This window comes from Notothenia rossii, assembly GCF_949606895.1.
Source record: "Notothenia rossii genome assembly, chromosome: 4".
NCBI lineage: Eukaryota > Metazoa > Chordata > Actinopteri > Perciformes > Nototheniidae > Notothenia > Notothenia rossii.
Genome location: NC_136902.1, coordinates 74,976,913 through 75,001,073, shown reverse-complemented (window position 1 = coordinate 75,001,073; position 24,161 = coordinate 74,976,913). Strand labels below are relative to the sequence as shown.

Sequence of the window (24,161 nt, the reverse complement as noted above, 5' to 3'; positions counted from 1 at the left end):
ACTTCATTCTTTGTACGGTGTTGCGAAATCCCGTACTACCCCATACCATCCTGCGGGTAACGGGAAATGTGAACGGTTCAATAGAACCCTCCATAATCTCCTTCGCACCTTACCAGCATCTCGCAAGCATGAATGGCCGTCCTGTTTGCCTCAGGTGCTGTTTTTTTACAACACTACGACTCATCAGGGCACTGGTGAATCACCGTTCTACCTGATGTTTGGACAGGAACCTCAGCTTCCTGTAGACTTTCTCCTGGGTCGAGTCCAGGCTCCGGTACCTGGCAAGGTACAGGACTGAGTGGTTGAACACCAAGCCAGACTCAGAATTGTTTTAGAGGGTGCTCGTGAACGGTTATTGGCTTCTACTGGCCGCCGGAAAGAGTGGCATGACCAGCGAGTCCGGGAGGCACATCTCAAAGTTGGCCAGTTGGTTTGTCTGAGGGACCATGGGGATAGAGGGCGACATCAAATCCAGGATCTCTGGAGCTCTGTGGTCCACCAGGTTATGAAGGCTCCATCTGGTGAAGGAACAGTTTATACTGTCGCCCGCTGCATCTCGTCCTCCATGACAACTGAGGTAAGCTACACCAAAGCCACACAAAATGGTATGAAGAGAGGGATCCCTTTATTACACACTGCTGTTTTGACTCTACAATTAAATATACGGAAAAATACACTGAGATTTAGGAACCTAAACAGATAAAGGTGTCAAATACACACCAAGAATTGCTTTGCTTCAGACTAGATGCTTCAATAGACCAAGAGTTTTTCCACTGATGAAAAATTACAATCATTTTAATCATCAGGTAATAATTGAAATGCTATATCCGTTAAAGACATTTTAGGGGATTTATGACCCACCTGTGACTGTCCTTCTGTCCAGACAATGGTGCTGTGATGTATTTGCAATTGTTGTCTGAATAGAGCCGAACCGTCATAGCTTCCCACTTTGACAAATCTAAATACAGCATGAAAAACGTTTTAAATGCAATCAGTTCCAACAATGGTTCACTATAACGTATTTACAGGTACATGCTTAAATAGCCAAAATAAATATAAATATCGATTTAAATATACTCGATCTCAAGTTTTATTTCCAAGCCTAAATCAAAACGTTAAAACATTGTTTTAAATGAAAACCCTATTGCTCTTTTCACTGGAATATTTGAAATGTGTTTTGGTCACCATGGACACCAGGGAGTTAAATCAACAACAGTTTGTCTCTATAAGTGTAACATTTCTTAATGAGAGACTATATCCATAATAATTTTCCTCTTACATTATTTATTTTTCATGATTCAGTCCATGTTAACTCCCTTTAGTAAATCAGGCGGAGCTGCTGATGTCCAATCCAGTCACACTCTGTCATCAATAAGATGTAACACTTAGGTGACAAAGTGTTTATAACTTGCCTAATTTCTTGCTCTCTTTCTCTCTCTCTCTCTCTGTCTATTGGGATGTGTAATATGAATCGACTTGTGTTAGTTCACTTGCTTTACTTTCAATGTGTCCTAACTCTAATGTATACCCCAATATCCAGCAACCCCTCACCACCATCTTCAGCCAAAGTATGCAAACTCCAAAACAGTTTTGAGCCAGGCTTTGTGGCCAAAGGTGACTATATAATTGGAGGGATCTTCCCCCTTCACTATAACCAGGAGATGCCAGACCTGGACTGCACCTACAGGCCACCACCAGTAAAATGCAATGGGTGAGTTTTGATTGATGTGGAAACCATAGTGTGAGTATATAACCTGTGTATGAAACATTGTATGCAACTAGCATTCTTGTTTTATTGAATGATTAAACAGAATATACTTGTATTGAAGAGGTTTTAGTATTCATTGATAATTTAGCGTGACATGTTGGAAAACATGTATCCAGTGTTGGCTTGAATTAATTGCTTTAAAAACCTATTTTTATCCAGAGAAAGACATGCAAAAACTGACTTTGACATTGTTTTGGGTGGGTAATTCCCTAATTATTTCTAAAATAATTTAAAGAAGATTCATAGAAAGATATGTATTTTGATACTCTTTGTATTAGAAAATTATAATTTGCTCCATAATACAAAAATAAAAGATCTTGAATGACTTAGAAGGGTAGCGTTTGAACAATGTCTCTATTTTCTTCTAAATAACTTCAAATGTACATCGGTCTTTCATAATAACAACATGTCAATTATAGGGAACTTATTAAAGACATATCCTGGGAACATATTATAAAAATAATGAGAACATGCTGACAAAGAAACAGATCAGTTATTTTATCACATCAACCAAGATGCAATGCTACAATTTAAAAGTATTTAAAATTAACATAATCTCTGCCTTTAATTGTACCTTTTCTGCACACAATAAGTTTGAATGTGTATTTTGTGTGCATCTGTGATGTGTTTCTTGTGTGCACCTGTGTCTGTTTGGCTGCAGATTCGATCCCAGGGCTTTCCGCTGGGCTCAGACTATGAGGTTGGCAGTGGAGGAGATAAACCAGAGTGCAGAGCTATTACCCAATTACACACTTGGGTACAAAATCTTTGATTCATGTGCATATCCACTGACCGGCCAGAGGGCTGCTCTGGCTGTGTTAAATGGGCTGAGTGAGGATGACTCTCCCACGTGCAGCGGTGCCTCTCCACTCCTCGCTGTGATCGGGGAATCTGGTTCTGCTCAATCTATGGTGGTGTCAAGAATCCTGCAACCATTCAGAATCCCAATGGTAATGATTTTTTCTTTTATCTGTTATCCCCCAAACATTTAATTGCTTTACTGTACTCAATTTGTTATTCTTCTTTAAACAGATCAGTTACTTTTCTTCGTGTGCATGTTTTACTGACAGAAAAAACCATCCCACCTTCTTCAGAGTAATCCCCAACGATGATTATCAGGTGAGAGTTTGGCCTTAATATGTTGTTGATCATTATTCAGTGAAAAAAATAACTGTATATTATTCAAATTGAGTCTGTAAAATGTTCTTTATGTGTGTGTTTTGAGCCAAGTGTAACTATTTCCTGTTGAATGTAGGTGAAAGCCATTGCTCAGCTGCTGGTACGCTTCAACTTCACTTGGGTGGGGTTGGTGCGAGGAGACCATGAATATGGGCGCTTTGCTGTGCAAGGTTTACTGAGAGAATTACAGGGTACCAATGTGTGTGTAGCGTACCAAGAAATTATACCTATGCTCTACAATCGGCAGAGGACTCTGGAGATATTGCAGGTAAATGGCAGGTTTTATAGAATTAGAGAGCTCTTATCACACAAATATAACTTTATAGTAAATTCCCTACATCGGGAATGTTTACATTATTTATTTCATAACAATAGGCTAACAAGTAGATAGGGTTCATTAGCGGGCACTGCTGTTTTTCAAAGTATATTTTTTATATACTTTTTTTAACATATAATGACTCTACAGACATTACCTATTAGTCATTTTTTAACCTACTTTATTTTTTATTTTCCTTTCCATATGAAACGATTTCCTCCATCATTGTTTGCCTTATCTGTGAAGGTGATGCGTAGCTCTACTGCAAAAGTGGTGGTGGTATTTTCGACTGAGGGGGAGTTGACGCCTTTCTTGAGTGACTATATGACACAGAACATCACTGGAATCCAGTGGGTTGCCAGTGAAGCCTTGATCACAGCATCCGTCTTTACAGCCAGTGAGTATTACCCCTACCTAGGGGGCACCATCGGGTTTGGCATCAGAAAAGGTCAAATCTCCGGACTCAGTGACTACCTGCGGACAGTCAACCCTCAAATGTATCGTAATAATACTCTAGTTAAGGAGCTGTGGGAGGCCCTGTATGGTTGTGACCCTTCTCTGTCGTCTGGATCCCTGTTGCCTTCCTGCTCAGGACAGGAGTCCCTGTTAGAGCAGCATTCAGCCTACATGAATACATCCAGCCCTAGAGTGGCCTATAACGTCTATAAGGCTGTGTATGCATTTGCTCATTCCCTGCACAACCTTCTTCTCTGTCAACCGGGCAGTGGCCCTTTCCAATACAACTCATGTGCTCAAAGCAACAACATATACCCCTGGCAGGTATATTTACATTTTCTTACAGTCATTTCACTTTAACTGTCTTTTTTAACTTGTTTTCACATTTCATATTATCTTTTGGTGTTCAAGCTCCAGCACTACCTCCAGGAAGTGACATTTAACATTGCTGGGGAGGAAGTGAACTTTGACCTTGATGGCGACTCTATATCTTATTATGACATTCTCAACTGGCAGAGAGGCATGGGCGGGAACATTGAATATGTCAACGTGGGGTTGTTTGATGGAACCAAGCCTGCCGGAAAGGAGCTGTTAATCCAGGAGGACAGGATCATGTGGGCAGGGCATCAGAGTGAGGCAAGCTGCTCACACTGTGTTTTTACCTTCATCCATCAGATGCCAGCTTTTGAAATCCTGTAAGTTTAGGTGGAGGTAAGTCAGGTGGCCAGGAAAAGCTGGATAAGATGTGAGTCCCTTTGCATTACAGTGAAAATAAGTTGAAAGTCTACGATACAGTGTGACATGTTTTGTGATTAAATGTTCCACATTCTCAGGATAGTGGTATGAGGACGGAGTAAAAAAAGGGAACTAAGAAGTATCAACAGAAACCGAGCTCTATTAAACAAAAGGAGATGACAGAAAAAAACAAGAAACTACTAAACATTAACAAACCGGGGAAAAAGACAAACATGAACAAACTTACAAGCATGGGCAGACAGGTTACCAGGACAGAAAGACAATGACCGAACAAGGAGCAAAGGGGGAGAGAAGACTAAACACACAGAAGGGTAATCATAGGACAAGACACAGCCGAGGCCTGTACTACGAAGCCAGTTCAACATAACCTGGAAATGTTTGAGTTACCCGGTTTACCTAATCCAAAACAAATGCGCTCTCGCTAAGCGGTCCTACGACGCTGGTTATCAACTCATTAACTCAAGCCAGCTTTGCCCTATCTAGTTATGTGCGCGTTCAAATAAAAGGGGCAGGGTTAGCAACATTTGACCAATCACAAACATGGAGAAGCGTACTGACAGCGCAGCATCATACTTCCATCCATCCATCCATCTTCTCCCGCTTATCCATGGTCGGGTCGCGGAAGTAGCAGTTCCAGCAGAGAGCCCCAAACTTTCCTTTCCCTGGCCACATCAACCAGCTCTGACTGGGGGATTCCAACCCAGCTAGACATTTGTGGTTCTAAAAACATTCTGAGAATGTTACCATTCTATTTCGTATATGGCTTCGCCCTCTAAGGCTATCGCTATTGGGTAATCCCCTGTGCACCCACGCAGCACTGAAACACTTGTGGTCCACGCCCACCCGCGAGGTGGACCCCACCCTCGGCTCCTTCCGGTATAGATAGGAAGGAGGCCCGACAATCTGCTCCCTCTTTTCTTCAGCACCCCGTTACTGAAGCAAGAGAGACACTTCATCAGAGAAACATGAATAACAATTGTGTCAGAGATTGTCCCTCATGTGGCTAAGGGTATATAATGAGCTATGACCAGCACACAGTATGCAAATCCTGCCTGGGGTCAGAGTAAGCGTACGCGGCTCTATACCAGCAGGTAGCATGTACCCACTGTCCCCGTCTCCCCTCGGGCGACAGGAAGCGAAGAGCGAACGCCCTCGCTGCTGCGGCCGAGGAGGACGATTGGCCCGTCTAGGCTTACGAGCCCGCGGACGAGGGCCTCATGTTCCTGGAGCTGACTGCCGGGCAGGAGTCGGAAGACTCCTACTCCCTCCACGGTTCACTGTTCGGTTCTCCCCTCCCTCTTCTCCCCCAGTTTTTTCGCGGGTGCAGACGGTCAGGAGTGACCCGATCTGGCCACGCTTCCCGGCCATCAGGAGGTATCAGGAGGGGGCGGCAGCGAACCCAAGGGCCCTGAAGGCTCCGGTGGCCACATTTGCTCCCCTCACCAAGGTGGATGGGTTCACAGATGCTGGTTTCCCAGCCACCCCTTCTCTGGAGTCAAACCTGACAGCGTTTTTTGGGGTAAGACAGGCCAACATGATCGCCAGACGGCGTCCTACGTTGGCCGTCCTACGTTGGCCGTATCCTGAAGGATGCATACTTCCACGTACCCATCATCCCAAAACATAGGAAATTCCTGCGTTTCTCATTCCAGGGAATATCGTACCAGTACAACCGTCTACCGTTCGGTTATTCCCTGGCTCCTCGCAATTTTTCAAAGTGTGTAGAGACGGCGCTGCAGCACATTGTTCAGAGTCACAGACTGTGGTGATCACAGAAGCAGAGTCAGTAACAGAATTGAACAGAGAGCCACAGGACACAAAATGCTCATTAAAACAATTTAACATGGTGGCCCTGTCCGATATAGTAACAGATGCTGTGGTAAGGCAAGGAGGTAGCTTATTACGGATCTCACCGGTGGATATCGATTTTTATGGCTTTCCAAAATATTCTAGGATTATTCAGGTTTTTTGTGGTAACTGACAGATAATAATTCGATTTAGCACTTTTGATATGCAATGTGAAGCTATTCCTTAGCTGTCTAAATCGCAGCCATTCTATCTCTGAGCCTGATTTCCTAGCCTTTGCCCAGGCCTTGTTTCTCTCATGTAGGAGACTAGACAGTTCAGCAGAAAACCAAGGATTGTCTCGTCCCTTCATAAGAATAAGACCATGCAGTTTCAACATCAGCAAACAGATCGATTTTTCCCCAATCAAAATCAAACAGATCATGTACAAAACCCTGCTCCACAAAATGTTTTGTGTCTCTCTTTATGACAATGCAAGGTTTACCCTTTTGGACTTTTGTGTCTTAGTGTGATTATAAGTGCATGTGAGCGAATATTGGCATGCAAATTCGTTTTTATACGTCCTATTTGAAAGAATAAACATCCTAAAAATGTTCTTTGAACATCAGATTAAAACCTTTCATTAAAACATTATTATAACCTGTAGGTAATGTTAGCCAAAGTTGTGAGAACGTTCCCTGCTAGCTGGGAAGGCGCTCCCAGTCCAGCTAAGAGATATAAGCCCTCCACCTGGTTGTAGGTCTACCCCTCGGTCTCCTCCCAGCTGGACGTGCCTGGAACACCTCCCTAGGGAGGCGCCAGGTGGCATCCTTACTAGGTGAACGAACCACCTCAACTGGCTCCTTTCGACACGAATGAGGAGCGGTTCAACTCTGAGTCCCTCCCGGACGACTGAACTTCTCACCTTATCCCTAAGGGAGACACCAGCCACCCTGCGGAGAAAACTCATCTCGGCCGCTTGTATCCGCAATCTCGTTCTTTCGGTCATGACCCATCCTTCATGACCATAGGTGAGGGGAGGAACGAAAATGGCCCGGAAGACAGAGAGCTTTGCCTTCTGGCTCAGCTCTCTTTTCGTCACAACGGTGCGGTAAAGAGACTGCAGTACCGCTCCCGCTACCCCGATTCTCCGGCCCATCTCACGCTCCATTGTTCCCTCACTCGAGAACAAGACCCCGAGATACTTGAACTCCTTCACTTGGGGTAAATAAGCGTCATACTTCCTGAATGAAAAGTGAACTATAATATTAAACACATATTAAGACGTTAAACTTTAAACATACATGACTTAAACACTTTATCCAGGATAAAAGCAACATTTGCACCTGCAAGGTGAATACAGCTGGTAAAAAAAGTGTTTGAATGCGTACATTAACAGTTTTATGATATCGCTGCCCCGTCTAAGACATGAGTGGATCTGACTTTAATTACATTTGACTCAAGTGTTTCGTCAACTTAATGTGTTGCTTAAAATAATACTTCTGCATACAGTATGTGACACTGTGAGTGTTGCACGGCCAGATACGGCAAAAGAAGCTGACTCAGATAAGGAAATATTTGATACATTATGATGTGATATGAATGATAATGGGACACATCAACGTCTGTGTCACGATTCTGATGTTATGTCACGTTTTTAGTTTTGTTTGTCATGTTATGGGTGTTTTGTGGTTCTTTTCTCCCTGTCTCATGTGTTCCTTTTTGTTTCTTGTCTGGTCCTTCTCCCTGTGTTTTCCTTCATGTTGTTAGTTTCCCTGGTGTGTCTGATTGTCTAATTGTGTTCACCTATTGCCCTTGTGTGTCTGCCTCCCCCATGGGAGCCTGCCTGCAGGCAGCAGTGTCAGGACACCTGCAGTCTGAGGACACCTCCACTCTCAGGACAGGAAGTGCACGCTAAGAATTCCAAAATAAAATCGCCACTATCAGTACAGCGCCACTTTCCAAACAGGAAATGCACGCAAATACAAAATAAAATCGTATTGTGACACTTATTATATACATATGTATATATCTATATATATATATAGATATATACGGACACCTTGGATTGTAGTTACTATCAGTGTAGCCGCAGCGCCACTTTCCGAACAGGAAATGCACGCTAATACAACATAAAATCGCACTGACACTTATTATCTATATATATATCTATAGCCTATATAGATATATATATATATTTATATATATAAATACGACATTTTGTATTTTAGTTACACCCGCTAGACAACAGTGGAGGGTTCGAGAAACAACCGTGTTTGCCGGGTGCACCGCGGCGGAGGTGAGGATGTTCCAGCTGGGAACCTCCACCCCGCTGCGGACCCGTGGGACCCCTGAGTCAGACGGTGCATTTTGGTCACGCTTCATATCGGCCGGCCCGGGAAGGAAGAGACACGCAGAGTGGGGGGATTCCCCCACCCCAACGCAGCACACTCTCCCGGCCATCAGAGTCGAACCCGCAATTCGGAGAAACCGACCGCCAGAGCACCGGCACTAAGCCGGGCCGGTGCGGAGGCCCTCCGACAGTGGGTCGCATTTGCCATTCGATCAGTGAGAGTAGAGGAGAAAAATGCAACCAAAATGCTCAAAATCCGCTAATATATGGATGAGTGGGGGGGGGCTGGACACAGGCCGTGGGAGGAAACCTTAGACCGGGCAGTGTCCCCGGTAGAAACCGGGTAAAATAGCCAAACAAATAAAAAAAAATAAAACTGGGGAAAATAGGGTGAAAAGTTTAAAAAAGTTTCCGAAAATAGGCACTCGTGAGGGGGGCAGAGTCCCCTGTCAACTCCCGTTACATTCCTCCATGGTGTCATTTGAGCGAAAAGTCAACTTTTACGAGAACCAGGCTGGGGGGGTCAAAAGGGCTTGACCAAGGCCGACCCAAAGTGCACGGTGGGCGGACTCATCACCTCCATGATGAGTCTCCATTGTGATTTGAAAACTTCCATCAAACGATTCTTTCGGGGGGCGGGGAAAAGATGTGTTCGTCAGAATCGTCACTTCCTGTACTGACAGTGCAGGTGTCCTGAGAGTGCAGCCTACACCGGAACTGTCCTGAGAGTGCAGGCCTGCAGGCAGACCCCTCTCGCCTCCCCTGCCCGGCTGTTTCTCGTCTCGTGATTACACCTCCCTGTATTTAGTCTTGTCTCTTCCTGTGTTCCCCGTCGGTTCTTGTTTATTTGTCCTCCCTTCACGAGACGTCTCATGTTTTTCTCTCCAGTCTTCCTCCATGTTTTTCACGGTCAGTTTTTATGTTATTATTTTCCTGAGCTACCGTTTGATTCATCCCATGTTTTTGTTATCAGCTTTGCAATAAAGCTCGTTTTTTGTTTCTAAACCTTTTTCCGCTTTTGTAGTCTGCATTTGGGTCCTACCTTTTCCCGCAATCCTTTCCACGCACCCTGACAGTCTGCACTCTCAGTGCCGCGGACTGTACGTAATGTTACTTTGATCCTGGTACTTATGTTAACTTTTGGCAGATATTTAAGTAAGCTTTCTTAACGCCAATGTTATATTAGTCAAATTGCTCTGAAGATGGGAGGTGATATTTTATTAATTTCCACGTTCACCCAGAGTTTTTCCCTGAAGTTAGCTCGCTAAACGAGAATCCGGCTTCGTAGTAGCCCACAGGCCTCTGGGCAGGGGAGGAAGAAACACAAGGGCAACAGGTGAACACAATGAGACAATCAGACACAGGAGGGCAAACAGGAAGGAAGACCAGACACAGGGAGTCAGAATTTAAAAATAAAGCCATGACTAAACAGACAAAACTAAAATCATGACACATTATATTCCTTCTGGTAGAATTCTTCTAACATAAAAATAAATAGTTATTATTTTAAAGCTACAAATTGTTGAATAGCTTATAGATAATAACCCTATCCCCAATGTGAAAATAACATCTGCACCTCCACTGTTTTCTGCCCTTATATAAAATGCCACAATATGAGACATTTTTAAAGAGTTCTAATTTCTGCAGAAGCTAGTTGCTTGTAAAGTGTAAGCAACAATACAAAATGCGAAGCTCTTCACTGATGTTCACTAGAAAATGAAGCATTTTTTCCGATTTAAATAGCTAGAACCCGCAAACACTGACAATGCAGTTATCAAAGCTGTCCCTTTTTTCTTTTTAAAAGGCCTTATCAAGGAACTGACAAAATATGTTGGCACACTGCAGAACTGAAAGCCATTGTTTACTCCCTATAGGTGCCTATGTCTGTATGCAGCACCAGCTGTCTTCCAGGGTCCCGGAAAGCTGTCCGTCGTGGGAAGCCTGTCTGCTGCTTTGACTGTGTACCATGTGACAGCGGCAAAATTAGCAATCAGACAAGTGAGTTTAAAATCTTGAAATAAAAGAATCACAATGCAATTCTTGTATTTCACTACCAACATGTTATATTTGATTATTTTCCCTTTAGATTCCATAGAGTGCACATTTTGTCCTGATGACTTCTGGTCAAATATTGACAGAACCGTCTGCGTCCTCAAGATAGTGGAGTTCTTGGCCTATGATTCTTTGGGTATAGCCCTGACAGTGATCTCTGTGGTGGGTGCCAGCCTCACTATAGCTGTCTTTGCTGTCTTTTTCTACCATAGAAACACAGCCATCGTCCGTGTAAATAACTCTGTACTCAGCTTCTTCATCCTCTTTGCTCTGACACTGTGTTTCCTGTGTTCCCTGGTGTTCATTGGAGAGCCAACATATTGGTCCTGTATGCTGCGACACACTATTTTTAGTATAACGTTTTCATTTTGCATATCCTGTATTCTGGGGAAGACCCTGGTGGTATTGGCTGCTTTCACTGCCACCAGACCAGGGGACAACATCATGAAGTGGCTGGGGCCCAAGCAGCAGAGGGCCATTATTTTCATTTGCACTTTAATTCAAGTGGTTATCTGTGCTGCCTGGCTCATTGAGTCTCCCCCTTTTCCATCCCGAAATACACAATACGAAATATCAAAGATCATACTGGAGTGCAGCGTAGGTTCCAGTCTTGCATTCTGGTGCGTTCTGGGATACATTGGTCTACAGGCTTGCCTGTGCTTTATACTGGCTTTTCTAGCACGTAAACTGCCTGGCAATTTCAACGAGGCCAAGGTCATCACTTTTAGCATGTTGATATTTTGTGCTGTGTGGCTATCATTCGTCCCTGCTTATATCAGCTCTCCTGGGAAATATGCTGATGCAGTGGAGTCATTTGCCATTCTGGCTTCCAGCTTTGGCTTGTTGTTCTGCCTGTTTGCTCCAAAGTGTTTCATTATTTTACTAAATCCAGAGAAAAATACAAGACAGCACCTAATGGGGAAATAAAAGTAACTTATCACAAGTTGAAATGTATTTGAAATTCTAATCAATGTGCAACATTGTTATTATTATTATAATTGTTTTAATTATAATTATTATTTAATTATGTATTTCACAATTGTATTGACTGGATATTTGTATAATACTTATATATTGCAGCTGAGCAACCATAGTACAGTGTACAAGGAAATAATCAAGTATACCTAGAAGGAGCATATTACTGTAATGTATAGCATAAATAAAGATATGTATTAAATAAGCAAAAAAGCTTTAGTGGTGAATATTCATTGGAATTTTGTAGGCTGAATTTTTTTGGGAAAATATTGTCTACTGATCTTTTACCTTGATAAACTTTTGGGCTTTAGTTTAGATTGATCCATCGTCAATGTTTAATGGTTTTGTACATACCAGTCAAGAAAACCAATAATACTTAAGTAAATATGTATTAAAATGCTCCCAAAAGACCATTTGCATAATATTGTGTGTTATTTTTTTCTGTGCATAATCAGGGATTGCCTCATCTTTTTATACCAAACGGTTATTGATGATTCTGCAACAGTGTGTGTTTTGACTTTCTTCTTCTTGCTGGGAAGCACACTGATTGATACAACAAAAAAAGGAAATAATAAAGAATAAAATATGGAAAGTAATATTTAAATAATCCAGGCCTAGAGTCTTTAAAATCATCATCCAACACATTAAGAAAGAACCTCAAAGGAGCGGGATAAATATGGAGTCTGTCTTTTAAGAGGACAAGTAAAACAGTTTCAGTCTCTAAAAGGTGGCTCCTGATGCCGCTCATAAGAGAATTGAATTGAGATTAAATAAACAGCGCAAGTGTTAAGGCTGGGTCCAAAGTTCAGGACCTACAATGGCAGAGACCAGATGGATTCAGTCTTTTAACAAAATGTAATAAAGGAAAAAAGGAGGAACTAAAAAACTATCCACAAAATGAAGGTGGATCTAGTTCACGCTCGTGGGGGCGGCAGGACTCAGGCTGGCTCGAGCAGACACTGGAAAAACAGAGGAAAAAACAAGGTTACTCTTCAACAAAAACAGCAAGAGAAAATCACACTAAGCTAGGCTACTACGACATTCAGCTCTACCGCGTGAGACGGAATTATCTGGCACTGGAGTGTGAACATGACCAGGGTTTTATGGAGGAGTTGATTAGATGAGTACAGGTGCTCATCATTGTGAATCAACTGAGCCTTCTAACGATCACCACACTGCACAGGAGAGAGAGAGAAGACAGAGGGGAGGAGGAGAAAGCAAAACACCTAAACCATAACACCAAGGACACTGCCAGATCCATGGTCAATGTTTAATAGTTTTGTAAAAACAAGTCAAGAAAACCAATAATACTTAAGTAAATAGTGATTAAAATGCTCCTAAAAGTCTAACATTTGCATGATATTTTGTGTGTGTTTTTTTTGTGCGTAATCAGGGATAGCTTCATCTTTTTTAACCAAGCTGTTATTGATGATTCTTGTAGATTGTGATTGTTGTTCTCGCGTCCAGGAGGAAGTTAAAAAGAGACAATGTTGTCTCAAATTTCAAATGGGTAATTTAATGAAGTAACGAAGGTTTTGAAACAAACAGAGCAAATCAGGAACACAGCGCCATGTTCGTGAGGGGAGGGAGAAGAGAGAGCGATTCTGGGTGGAGCGAGCTAATATCCAATTACTGGCTCCTCCTCTCATTGGCGGCTCTGACGAAAGGGGGACCTCCCCCCTCGAGTTATTCTGTGTCTGATATCGCGTAAATCAGAGGATTTAGACGTTGTGTGTTCATTGTATAACTACACACGCCTTTTCTCCTCATTCTCATTCATGACTTTTTATTTAATGCATTTTAACGGCTGTAATCATTTTTAGCGTGAAACCTGAAGTGACGTCATCCCTTTAAGGGAGATGTTTTGGAATATTATGTTTAAATGGGTCTATACTCAGGGCTTTGATGTGCTTAAAGGTCTGATCGAGACATATTTTACAATACTTTTTATCAGCCATCTTTCAAATGGGCTCACTTTTTGTTATATGCTTATGTGTATTCCATACTCTAGTTAGATTATGTTAAACAAGCTGCAGAGCTACCAGTTATGTGTTCTTTTCACCTCCGCACCGGAAACCGCAAGGTTTTCTTGCCTGCCATCTCCATCGTTTGGGGATGGGGACCTGCACACAGGATTTGGGTGGTTGTTATATTGTTGTCTGTTGAGGGTATGTTTGTATATTTGCTTTTATTGTTTTTCCGTTTTCTTAGTTTTTTGTTTTAGTTTTTTTCTCCACTTTGCAATTGCCTGGGCCACTGCACTTTCCAGTTTGTATGGCATAGATGGCAAACAATGGTGTGACTCCAGATAGACCCAACTCCACAACATTCTTGTCCTGGAATGTAAAGGCTATGAACAGCCCTGTCAAAAGGTCAAGAGTTTTTTTCTCACCTCAGAAAGTTACATTTAGATGTCGTTTTTTTACAGGAGACACACTTGCGCATCAAAGACCACCATAGGCTAAAAAAATCAAAATTATAGTCAGGTCTTCCACTCATATTTTGACTCCAAAGCCAGAGGTGTTGCAATCCTCATAAATAAGAGGATACATTTTTCCACCACTAACATTTCTTCTGACAGAAATGGGAGGTATTGAATTATTACTGGTATGATTTGGCAAACTCCTGTTGTATTGGTGAATGTATATGCTCCCAATTCTGATAATGCTGCATTCTCTAACAGCTTGCTGAGCAAAATCCCATGTCTAACACTCACCGTTTAATACTGGGAGGGGACTTAAACTGTGCTATTGACCCATCTTTAGACCGCTCTTCTCCCACCACGTTCTCTCCGTCCTCTATGGCAAGGTCATTTTCTGAGTTTATGTCGCTGAATGGCCTTGCCGGCCCCTGGAGAAATAATAATCCTCAGTCTCATGATTACTCCTTTTTCTCTCATGTACATAATTATTTTTCTCGCATTGACTATTTTTTCATTGACCATAAATTGCTACCCAAGGTTACCTCTTCAGAATATTTACCAATCATCATCTCTGACCATGGTCCTTTAATTCTGGACATATCTCTGTCTACTCAACCTCGTACACCTTCACGGTGGAGATTCAATTCACTTCTGCTCTCTGGTGCCAAGTTTTGTAGTACAATCTCCACTACCATCGATGACTTTCTGTTTTCTAATAAGACGAGTTCCACCTCCCACTCTCTCTTATGGGAGTCGCTCAAGGCCTACCTCAGAGGGCAAATAATCTCTTATGCCTCACATTTTAACAGGACCTGTAAAGCTATGCTGGACGAGCTCTCTAAGGCGATACTTGAGTTAGACCGCCAATATGCTTCGACCCCGTCCCCAGATCTTTATAAACAGCGCCTGAATCTCCATTCTAAATGCAATCTTCTATCTACTCAAGACGCATAGCGTTTGCTACTGCACTCAAGGGGAATACTATGAACATGCCTTTAAGGCTAGTCGATTGCTCGCGCACCAATTAAAACGCAAAGCAGCCTCCTGATTAATTTCTCAAATTCTAGACTCCTCTAACAACTTGACCTCTGACCCAGCACAGATTAATGATGCCTTTAAAAGTTTTTACTCTAGCTCGTATAAGTCGGAGATGCCATCAGACACCACCAATATGACTCAGTTTTTGGAAGAATTGACGATTTCCTCAGTTCCACCTGAGGTTGTGGGATGACCTTGATTTCCCTCTCACTCTTGATGAGGTTATGCAACCTATCAGGTCAATGCAGAGCGGAAAGGCCGAATTCTTAAAAAAATGTGATTCTAAGTTGGCCCCTCTGCTTTTTGCCATGTACAATGAATCGTTTGGTAATGGCTCACTTCCACCCACCTTGATGCAGACTTCAATAGCTCTCCTCTTAAAAAAGGATAAGGACACGACTCTTTGTAGCTCTTATAGGCCGCTCAGTCTCCTTAATGTTGATGTCAAAATACTGGCTAAGGTCCTTGCATGACGGCTGGATGTATTCCTACCAGAAATAATTTCTGAGGAACAAACAGGCTTTATACAGGGGAGATACTCATTTTTCAATATACGTACACTTTTTTTTTTTAATTATTTGCATGTACAGCATTTTGGCTCGACCAAAAATCGTTTTTAAAATGTGCTATACAAATAAAACCTGATTTGATTTGATTTGATAATCTATAATATGCAATAATTATCATTATTATTAATTATTATTGTTTTTATTATTATTAATCTGCTTCACCTGTTGATTGACCTATATACATATACACATATGTACATACACATATACATACATACACATATATACATATATGCATATATACACACCTACATTTTCACACATATACACATACACATAGTCAAACACCTTCCCCATCCCTGTACCTCGAGAAAATAATTTCTCTGTATTTCCTCTTGAACTGGTTAATATTTGGACATTGCTTTAACTCCACATTCACACTGTTCCATAGTCTCACTCCACAGGCTGAGATACAAAAAGTTATTGTGGTTGTACGGACCCTATGAATTTCGAATTGAAATTGTCTCCTTGAACTATATATCCCCCACTCGTTGAGTGAATACTTTTTGGATGTTTCCTGGTAAAACGTTATTATTTGCCTTAAACATGATTTGTGCCATTTGGAATTATGCCAGGTCTGTACATTTTAACAATTTTGACTGCAGGAATAATTTGTTAGTGTGATCAAGATATTTGGCATTGTGAATGATCCGTATGGCTTTGTAGAATAGATACTGCATGTATAGAACTTTTGTAGTTGTTGCCCCAGATTTCAGCACAGTAATTCAGATATGGTAAGACTAGTGAACAGTAGAGAATGTGAAGTGATTTCCAATGTAGAACTTGTTTTACTTTGTTTAGTATGGAAATGCTTCTTGACAGCTTTGATTGTATATGTTTTGTGTGTAATTTCCAACTTATTGTGTCATCAATTATTACCCCCAATACATTTAATTTCATGGACCCATTTCAACCCCATCTATTTTTTTCCATTTGTGTTTTTGTTCTATGTTTACCGAACAGCATTAATTTTGTTTTACTCAAGTAAAGTTTATTTTTGTCTAACCATGTTTTTAATTTGTGCATTTCATTTTCTATGTTCTCCACTAGCTGTTCTAAATTCTCCCCAGAACAGAATATATTTGTATCATCAGCAAACCAAACTAGCCTCAGTACATTGGATGCTCTACAGATGTCATTGATGTACAGCAGGGGTATTCAACTACAATTCAACGAGGTCCAGTTAGAGAAAATGTCCCCATGCAAAGGTTCGGAACATCAAAATGTCTAACTTGCTTTATGAATTAGTGTGATATATATTGAAGTAGCCTGTAGCTTTATCAACGTCTGCATGTAGTCAACAACTGACTGTTCAAAAACAACAATATTTATTGTCAATTAACATTGAACTATACAGATATACAGTAAATACTGTGGATATATTGAATGTTCCTCTCGGGCTGCATTTAAAAATAAAATAGAAAAAATAAATAAAATAGCTTTTGAAAATATGTGCATCTTAAAAGTGCTTAATTTTTGATAAATAAAATAAAGTGTAGCAGCAGCTTGAGTTTCCCTTTTTCTTTGTTAACCGTTTCACATTATGACGTAACAGTTTCAGACGATTATAGAACAATATCTGTCTTTACACATCATAACAATTGAACAGTTTTAAAGTTTCTCTTTCTTTCCCTCTTATATTGCAGACCCTCACTCACTTTTTTTTTATTCAGTGCGAGAATTGAGCTTGAGCTTGTCTTGCCCGGAGTTTGTAAATCTGGTCTGAAATTGTGTCAGGGCCATTCTCATACACACATGCAGGTGCTCATTGGTTAGCCTCGGTTAGCCTGCCCTGGAACGATATTTAGATTTAATTTTGATCCTGGTCGACTGATCATATTGGGCTCTGAGACTGCTTATTTTTTGTGACCTCAGTTCTGACTTGAGAGGGAATGTTTGGTCAAACAATTTGTGTTTTGGCACTTTTAATGAGCACCGCGGTCTTTGAACAAATGAGACACACTGGTTATGTGCTCCCAGTGAGCAGGATGAACGTGAATGAGTCCGTCCACTCAGGGTTAAAAGCTCTGTTCTCACTGTCCACTTTCCTCTTCTTGGAGAGCGCCATGTGTAATTATTTGTCTCTCCCTGTCTGCCGCTAACACGCCTGTTCACTCTCCTCTCCGTCTTCTCTCCCTGTATCGCTAATTATTCTCTTCACTCACTTACCTCTCCGCTTCTCTCTGTCACGCTCTCATCTCATCTTCTGTGTTTCTCTCCCTGTATCGCTCAGTCGTCTCTTTCGCCCCCTGTCGGCGGCGGTTAAAATAGAATCGTCCCGTCAAAATTGAAATCCCCTATTAATGTATTGATTATAGGTCCGGGTCCGTATAGGTCGGCGTCTGGGTCCGGATCCGGACAGCGGTCCGCCTTTTGCCGACCCCTGATGTACAGTATAAATAATTTAGGACCCGACACTGACCCCTGGGGGACACCACAAGCAATGTCCAAACATGAAGAACATTCATTTGCCAACTTCACATACTGCTATCTATTGCTTAAATAGCTTTTAATCCAGTCCAAAACTATACCCCTGATACCATACCTTTCTAATGTATATAGTAGGATGTCATGGTTGATTGTGTCAAAAGCTTTTTTAATATCTATAAAAATCCCTACTGCATATTTGTTGTGTTCAAGGGCATCTGTGATATCCTCGATTGATTCCATAATTGCCAGTGATGTTGATCTGTTTGATCTGAATCCGTATTGACTGTCCGTGATTAATTTGTGCTTTTCTATGAACGCGTCCAGTCTGTAGTTGAATACTTGTTCTAGTGTTTTTGAAAATTGGGGAAGTAAAGAGATAGGTCTGTAGTTTGTGAAGTGGCTTCATGATCATGATCATGACCCGTCACCCAATCAAGTGTAAGGCGAATCAAGTGACAGTGTCAAGTAGTCCCTACCTGAAGCATGTTTTAAAAAAAAATGTAAACTTGTTACATGTGGCAATTTATTTTATTTCACTTTCAATTATTCAAACAGTTTTTATTTATTATCACATTTATTTTTATATTTTTAAATTAAAAAGGTTGTGCTTCTGTTTCTTTAAAATGACCAATTACGACATAACTGTTAAGTTCTTCCAGTCATGCCTTTTTTTGTGTTTCTTTGAGGCTGCAATAAAATTATATAACATTTGGGGAAAAAAATACAAAGTAACAGTCCAAAACTGGACGCTAATATAGCAAAGACTTCCACAGCCACAGTGAGCTTCCCAGGAGAGCTGACATAAGCTGGGATGAAAGAAATCCAAACGGCACAGAAGATCAGCATGCTGAAAGTGATGAGCTTCGCCTCATTGAAGCTATCGGGAAGCTTGCGTGCGAGAAACGCCAGGAGAAGGCAGATGAAGGCCAGAAAACCAATGTAGCCCAGGACCAGATAAAATCCAGGGGGCCATGGCTCCTTACATTCCACAATGATCTAAATATGTTCAACAATACAGGGAGACAATTAAATTACGTGGAATGACAAATCAAAATATATGGCGCTAGGTAGCTAAAAACGCTAACATGGCTCATCTGTGTCGTAGTCTGATCAAAAGTGGTCTTCAATGGCATTAAAACAAAAAAAACGCTGCTGAAGTTAATCCATAGGTTAATCCAATGTGTCTGTGTCCCTTTGAAATGATTTCTGATAATCCATGAGCAATAAACCAGCGTTTCCGTTTCTAGAAGTCAGACCTAGAGACAGCTTCACTCTGGTGCAAAACTGTGTGCACGAAGCCCCCACCTTTTTGTTTTACCATGTGTGAGTGGGGAGATTCCCCTTCGATTCTATTGGCTTTAACGGTCAGAAAGAGATGTCAATCACCTAAATCGACCAATGGGTTCCAGAGAAACGGTAAAACCCCCATTTTAACCCAAATCACCTCAGAGGTGGAGTTTGTTTTTGCTAAACCTGTCTAAAAAGGTCAAATGTCACTTGTTTTGCATCAATCTTGATACAGGGTACTTTTTATATGTTGTACTTTGGATTCCTAAAGCTTTTAGTCTACCTTACCATCATCCAAGGGTAGTTTTCACTATAAGTAAAGAATTATCTTTGGACGGACACTATAATTTACAGTTTTTTAATTTGTTCAATCTGAATTTTTTTTTAAATAAAAAACATCTATATTGATTATGACTCTTCTACATCCAACTCACAGGTTTATCATTACTTTGAGAAAAAATATGATTAATTTAACCCTTTTAGAAGGGAATATATGGTCATTTGTTCTGGGAATGTCATTTTCGAGCCTGAGACCTGAAAAACAGGCTCTGGGCTAAACTGGTTAAGGGACTACTAATAGTATAGTATCAAATATATCACTTTTGCACACTGTAATTCTTACTTTTCCAGTTGAGGCTTGGTAGTTTGGGTTCTTGAATGGGAAGGAAGGTGCGCCAAAAAGACAACCAGCACACAGACAAACCTGAGGGCAAGGTGAAAATATTATAAATTCTGTAAAAACAAACAAAAAACAAGTCACAAATTGAGGTCATACATCGGTTCTAACGCCCTCCTACCTGAGGAAGTATAGTGCAGATGATCAGAGACCTCTGTTGACAGGGACCAAACAGCTTGAGAGCCCTGGAAGCATGTTCATTAGCCCGGAAGGCCAAGAGAACCACAATGGTCTTAACAAGGAGACAAGACAGACAGAGGACAAAACTAATCGCAAATGTTGCCTGGCGGAGTCTACATGTCCAAACAGAGGGCTGTCCAATAAACACCAAGGAACACAAGAAGCAGAGCTTGAGTGACAGAAGAAGCAGGAAACTGATTTCTGAGTTGTTTGCTTTCACAATCGGTGAGGTACGGAAACGGTGAAAGACAACAGTGACGATAGTTGTCAGGACAACACCCAGCAGTGTAAGTGCAACCAAAATGATACCCATGGCGTCGTGGAAAGACAGGAATTCTTCAACCCCGGCCACACATTTCACCTTTTCTTTGTCTGGCCAATGATATTCGGGGCATTTTGTGCATTCAGTGGATCCTATGGAGATACAGAAAGTGGAAACTGTATAAATGCACAAAAAACTTAATTCTACATCTTTGCATCCATCAAACATGTCCTGGTACATTTTTGGGATACCAGTCTGGTTGCTGAACTCTCCATCTGCACAGGGCAAACAATCAAAACAGCAGTGTGGCTCTCCTAAACGTCTGGCCTGCCTGGTGCCAGGGAGGCAGGGAGCACTGCACTGAGATATAGGAACCTAAACAGATAAAGGTGCCAAATTACACAACAATAATTGCTTTGCTTCAGACTAGATGCTTCAATAGAACCAAGAGTTTTTCACTGAAGAAAAATTACAATCATTTTAATCATCAGGTAATACTTGAAATTGTATATCCGGTAAAAACATTTTAAGTGATGTATGACCCACCTGTGACTGTCCTTCGGTCCAGACAATGGTGCTGTGATCTATCTGCAATTGTTGTCTGTATAGAGCCGAACCGTCATAGCTTCCCACTTTGACAAATCTAAATACAGCATAAAAATGTTTTAAATGCAACCAGTCCCAACAATGGTACACTATGATTACCCAGTTACAGGTACATGCTTAGATAGACACAACAAATATAAATATAGATATAAATATACTCAATCTCGATTTGTATTCCACCTTATTTTACCCTCGCTGTCTTTCTGCCAGTTAATGATGTCATAGAGAGGTACCGGCTCACCATTTGAGTCAAAATATACCTTCTCCTCAAACTGGTTGGTGAAATTAACTTTCTTCAGATGTTGCAGCAACTGTGAGAGAAAGGAAAGAGAAAACAAACAAATAATACATTAGAGAATGACATTATTTAAATAAATGATTGATATAAATATATTATGTAATGGTTTAACGCACCTGACTAGAAGTAAATGACTTGCTATGTCCTGCAGAATCAGACTTCAGTAAAGTGTGCAGAGCATGGGCGATGGCATATACAGCTTTATATACATTATATGATATTCTGACCTTAGATACGTCATTATAACTGCTTTCAGTGAACCTCAGATCCTCTGAACCAGTGCATAGAGGCTTTTCAGCAGCACCTTTGTAATTTTCATAAGTTGACCCGTTAACAGAGGTTGTTTTTCCTATAACAGGCCTGGCCAAGGACAAGGAATTGTTTCGAGAATCTGATTTGTAACCAAAAGCATCCAATTCCACATTATTCACAGTGTCTGCTTCCCTTTCTTTAGAGCCTTCCCCTCTAAACTCTAGCCTGCAGCCAAACAGCTCTTCCCAGAACATATTGACAAATTCATGTCCCGGTTTGGGAGAGGGACGGACATTCAACAGGAACTCTTCCAAGTCAGGTATCATGACTCCAGGGAAGGAGAATCCCAGTGTGCCTTCTAGGAGAGGGTGGAAGTGGGGAGAGGTCAGCAGGCTAGCTGTGACCCAGGCTTCACTAGCTACCCACTGAATCCCTGTCACATTTCTCTCAGCCAGCTGGAAAATAAAACACATTTACAAATGTGATGAGAAAGCAAATATGATCATGATCACACACATTATTTTAATATTCCTAATACTCTTATTATTTTAAATCTGAAAAATACATCATATAAATATTGGCCTATGCAGATACAATAATTGGAGTTTAGAGGACTAACCTCTAAGAACAGATCCAGCAGCTGTCCCTCTGTTGCAAAGACCACCACTACCTGTGCAGTTGAACTCTGCAGCTTGTTGGCAATGTCTTGTAACTCAGTCACAGAGGGTGATTTTGGGATAATCAGATGAAATGCCACACACCCACCCTGTTTTTTAAACTGACTAGAAAATGCTTGGATGCCATATTGACTGTAGTCATCCTGAAATATATAGAGAAACGTTTTGTTAATAATTGAAGTGTTTTTGATTGACTGAAATGGGAGAAAAAAAGGTTTTATCTCACCGTGGTGCCAATTGTGCCTACCCAGAGCCAGTTGAGGAAGGTGACCAGCTGAACAAGACCTCTAACTTGAAAGAGATCACTAGGTACAGTCCGCAAGAATGACGGGTATGAGTCCTTGTTAGTAAGACAAGTACAGGTGGCAAAAAAGCTCACCTATTGAGATACAATGTAGTAAGATAAGAGAAAACCGAAACAAAAAACAGTATTAATTTGAGTACAGCTCATGCAAAAAAAAAGTACTGTGAATGTTTCTTTCCTTTCTTACCAGTGGGATATTGAAAGGACCGAGTGTATGAGCTACAGCTCTTGCTGGGGTAGAAGATGCAAGGCCAATCACAGCAGGTACGGGGTAATCCACCAGACATGAGGGCAAAGTTTCCTTTGGCTTATCCAATATTTTTTCAGTTTTTACCATTTGTTTCAACTCTCCCATCCACGCTTTAGAGTGACTGACTAAAGACATAAGAGCTCGCAGGCTGGTGTGTACATGGTCACAGCTGTCCATTATCCGGTAGCCTAGTTTAACACCTGGTAACAGGCTGGTATTACGATTAATTTCCTCCACTGCAAAGACCATGGTCATCATCCAGCGGAAAGCTCTATGATCAAAGCTGCAACGATTTGAAAAGTTTGGTGCAATCCATGTAATTCATCATGCCATAGGAAAAGACAGTATAACAGTGTCAGAGCAATATAGCGATGCTACCACAGTTAAATGAAAATATTTTAAAAAAAAATGGATAACATCTATGGGGCTGTATAATATATCTTCAGTATCCCCACACTTACCCCTTGCAAGGTGTGAGCTGAGGTTTGCTGTGGTAGCTGTTCTGCTGCTTAGGAGCCACAAAATGCAGAGGGAACAGCCCTCCAATCACAACATCCCCTCCCGACTGCAGGGCCAAAGGCTCACTGTCCGCCAGTTTCACACACTGAGGTAAGATAGAAGCAACACCTCTCACTTGATCTATTCCCAAACTTCTTTGTTTCTCTGTTACAGTCTCTTCTTCTTTCAACACACCTCTCTCTAAACATAGCTCTTTACTTCCCATCACACATTTGGGAACATTAAAAATAACTGGAAAAACCAGGCTGAATAAGGAGCAAACAAGCAGCCAGGCAGGAGCTCCGGCAAGGGCAAATTGTAGTGTACATACTGACCCCATAAAGGCTGCATATGCGTGCAGGAGACAATGGTCTATAACAATTATCTGAAAGGCGAATTAAGCATATAACAACTGTTTTGCTAATATGCTTTCATAGATCATGAGTCATCTTCAGTCCAACCAATCACAATGAAACACGTCCTCAGGTGAGGACTATGGACGGCTCATTTGAAAGGTGTCTATTACTAAGACTGGAACAATTCCAGGTTACCTTTGATAATATACATATTATGTATAATATATATTTATAATACATTAAAGGATGATATAAAAATGTACTTAATGAAATTCCTTTTGATCAATGGCATTTTATTTTAATTGTTGCCAGAAATTGTTGATTCAGAAATTACAGAATATTTTAGATTAATCAAACCCAAACCTAACACTTACGGGTGGCTACATCATATTGTAAAGCTAATGTGCATGTTATAA

General features: G+C 41.2%; 2 protein-coding genes across 2 annotated transcripts; one reads left to right on the top strand and one right to left on the bottom strand.

Moving 5' to 3' along the window:
- Positions 1-446: 446 nt before the first annotated feature.
- Positions 447-12,051, top strand: LOC307034914 (extracellular calcium-sensing receptor-like; the record flags this gene model as incomplete). The annotated part of the gene is made up of 9 exons (XM_079673838.1): positions 447-502; positions 1,541-1,711; positions 2,430-2,718; positions 2,801-2,887; positions 3,024-3,215; positions 3,510-4,043; positions 4,131-4,355; positions 10,488-10,611; positions 10,700-12,051. 9 exons carry the CDS (start codon positions 447-449, stop codon positions 11,590-11,592), a joined length of 2,571 nt encoding a protein of 856 aa, XP_079529964.1. The 3' UTR covers positions 11,593-12,051.
- Positions 12,052-18,744: 6,693 nt separating this feature from the next.
- On the bottom strand, positions 18,745-23,615 carry olfcu1 (olfactory receptor C family, u1; the record flags this gene model as incomplete). Its single annotated transcript, XM_079673837.1, has 11 exons — positions 18,745-19,095; positions 20,009-20,089; positions 20,184-20,656; positions 20,756-20,879; positions 21,051-21,147; positions 21,291-21,421; positions 21,525-22,115; positions 22,280-22,480; positions 22,564-22,716; positions 22,829-23,174; positions 23,353-23,615. 11 exons carry the CDS (start codon positions 23,613-23,615, stop codon positions 18,745-18,747), a joined length of 2,811 nt encoding a protein of 936 aa, XP_079529963.1.
- Between the last annotated feature and the right edge of the window lie 546 nt (positions 23,616-24,161).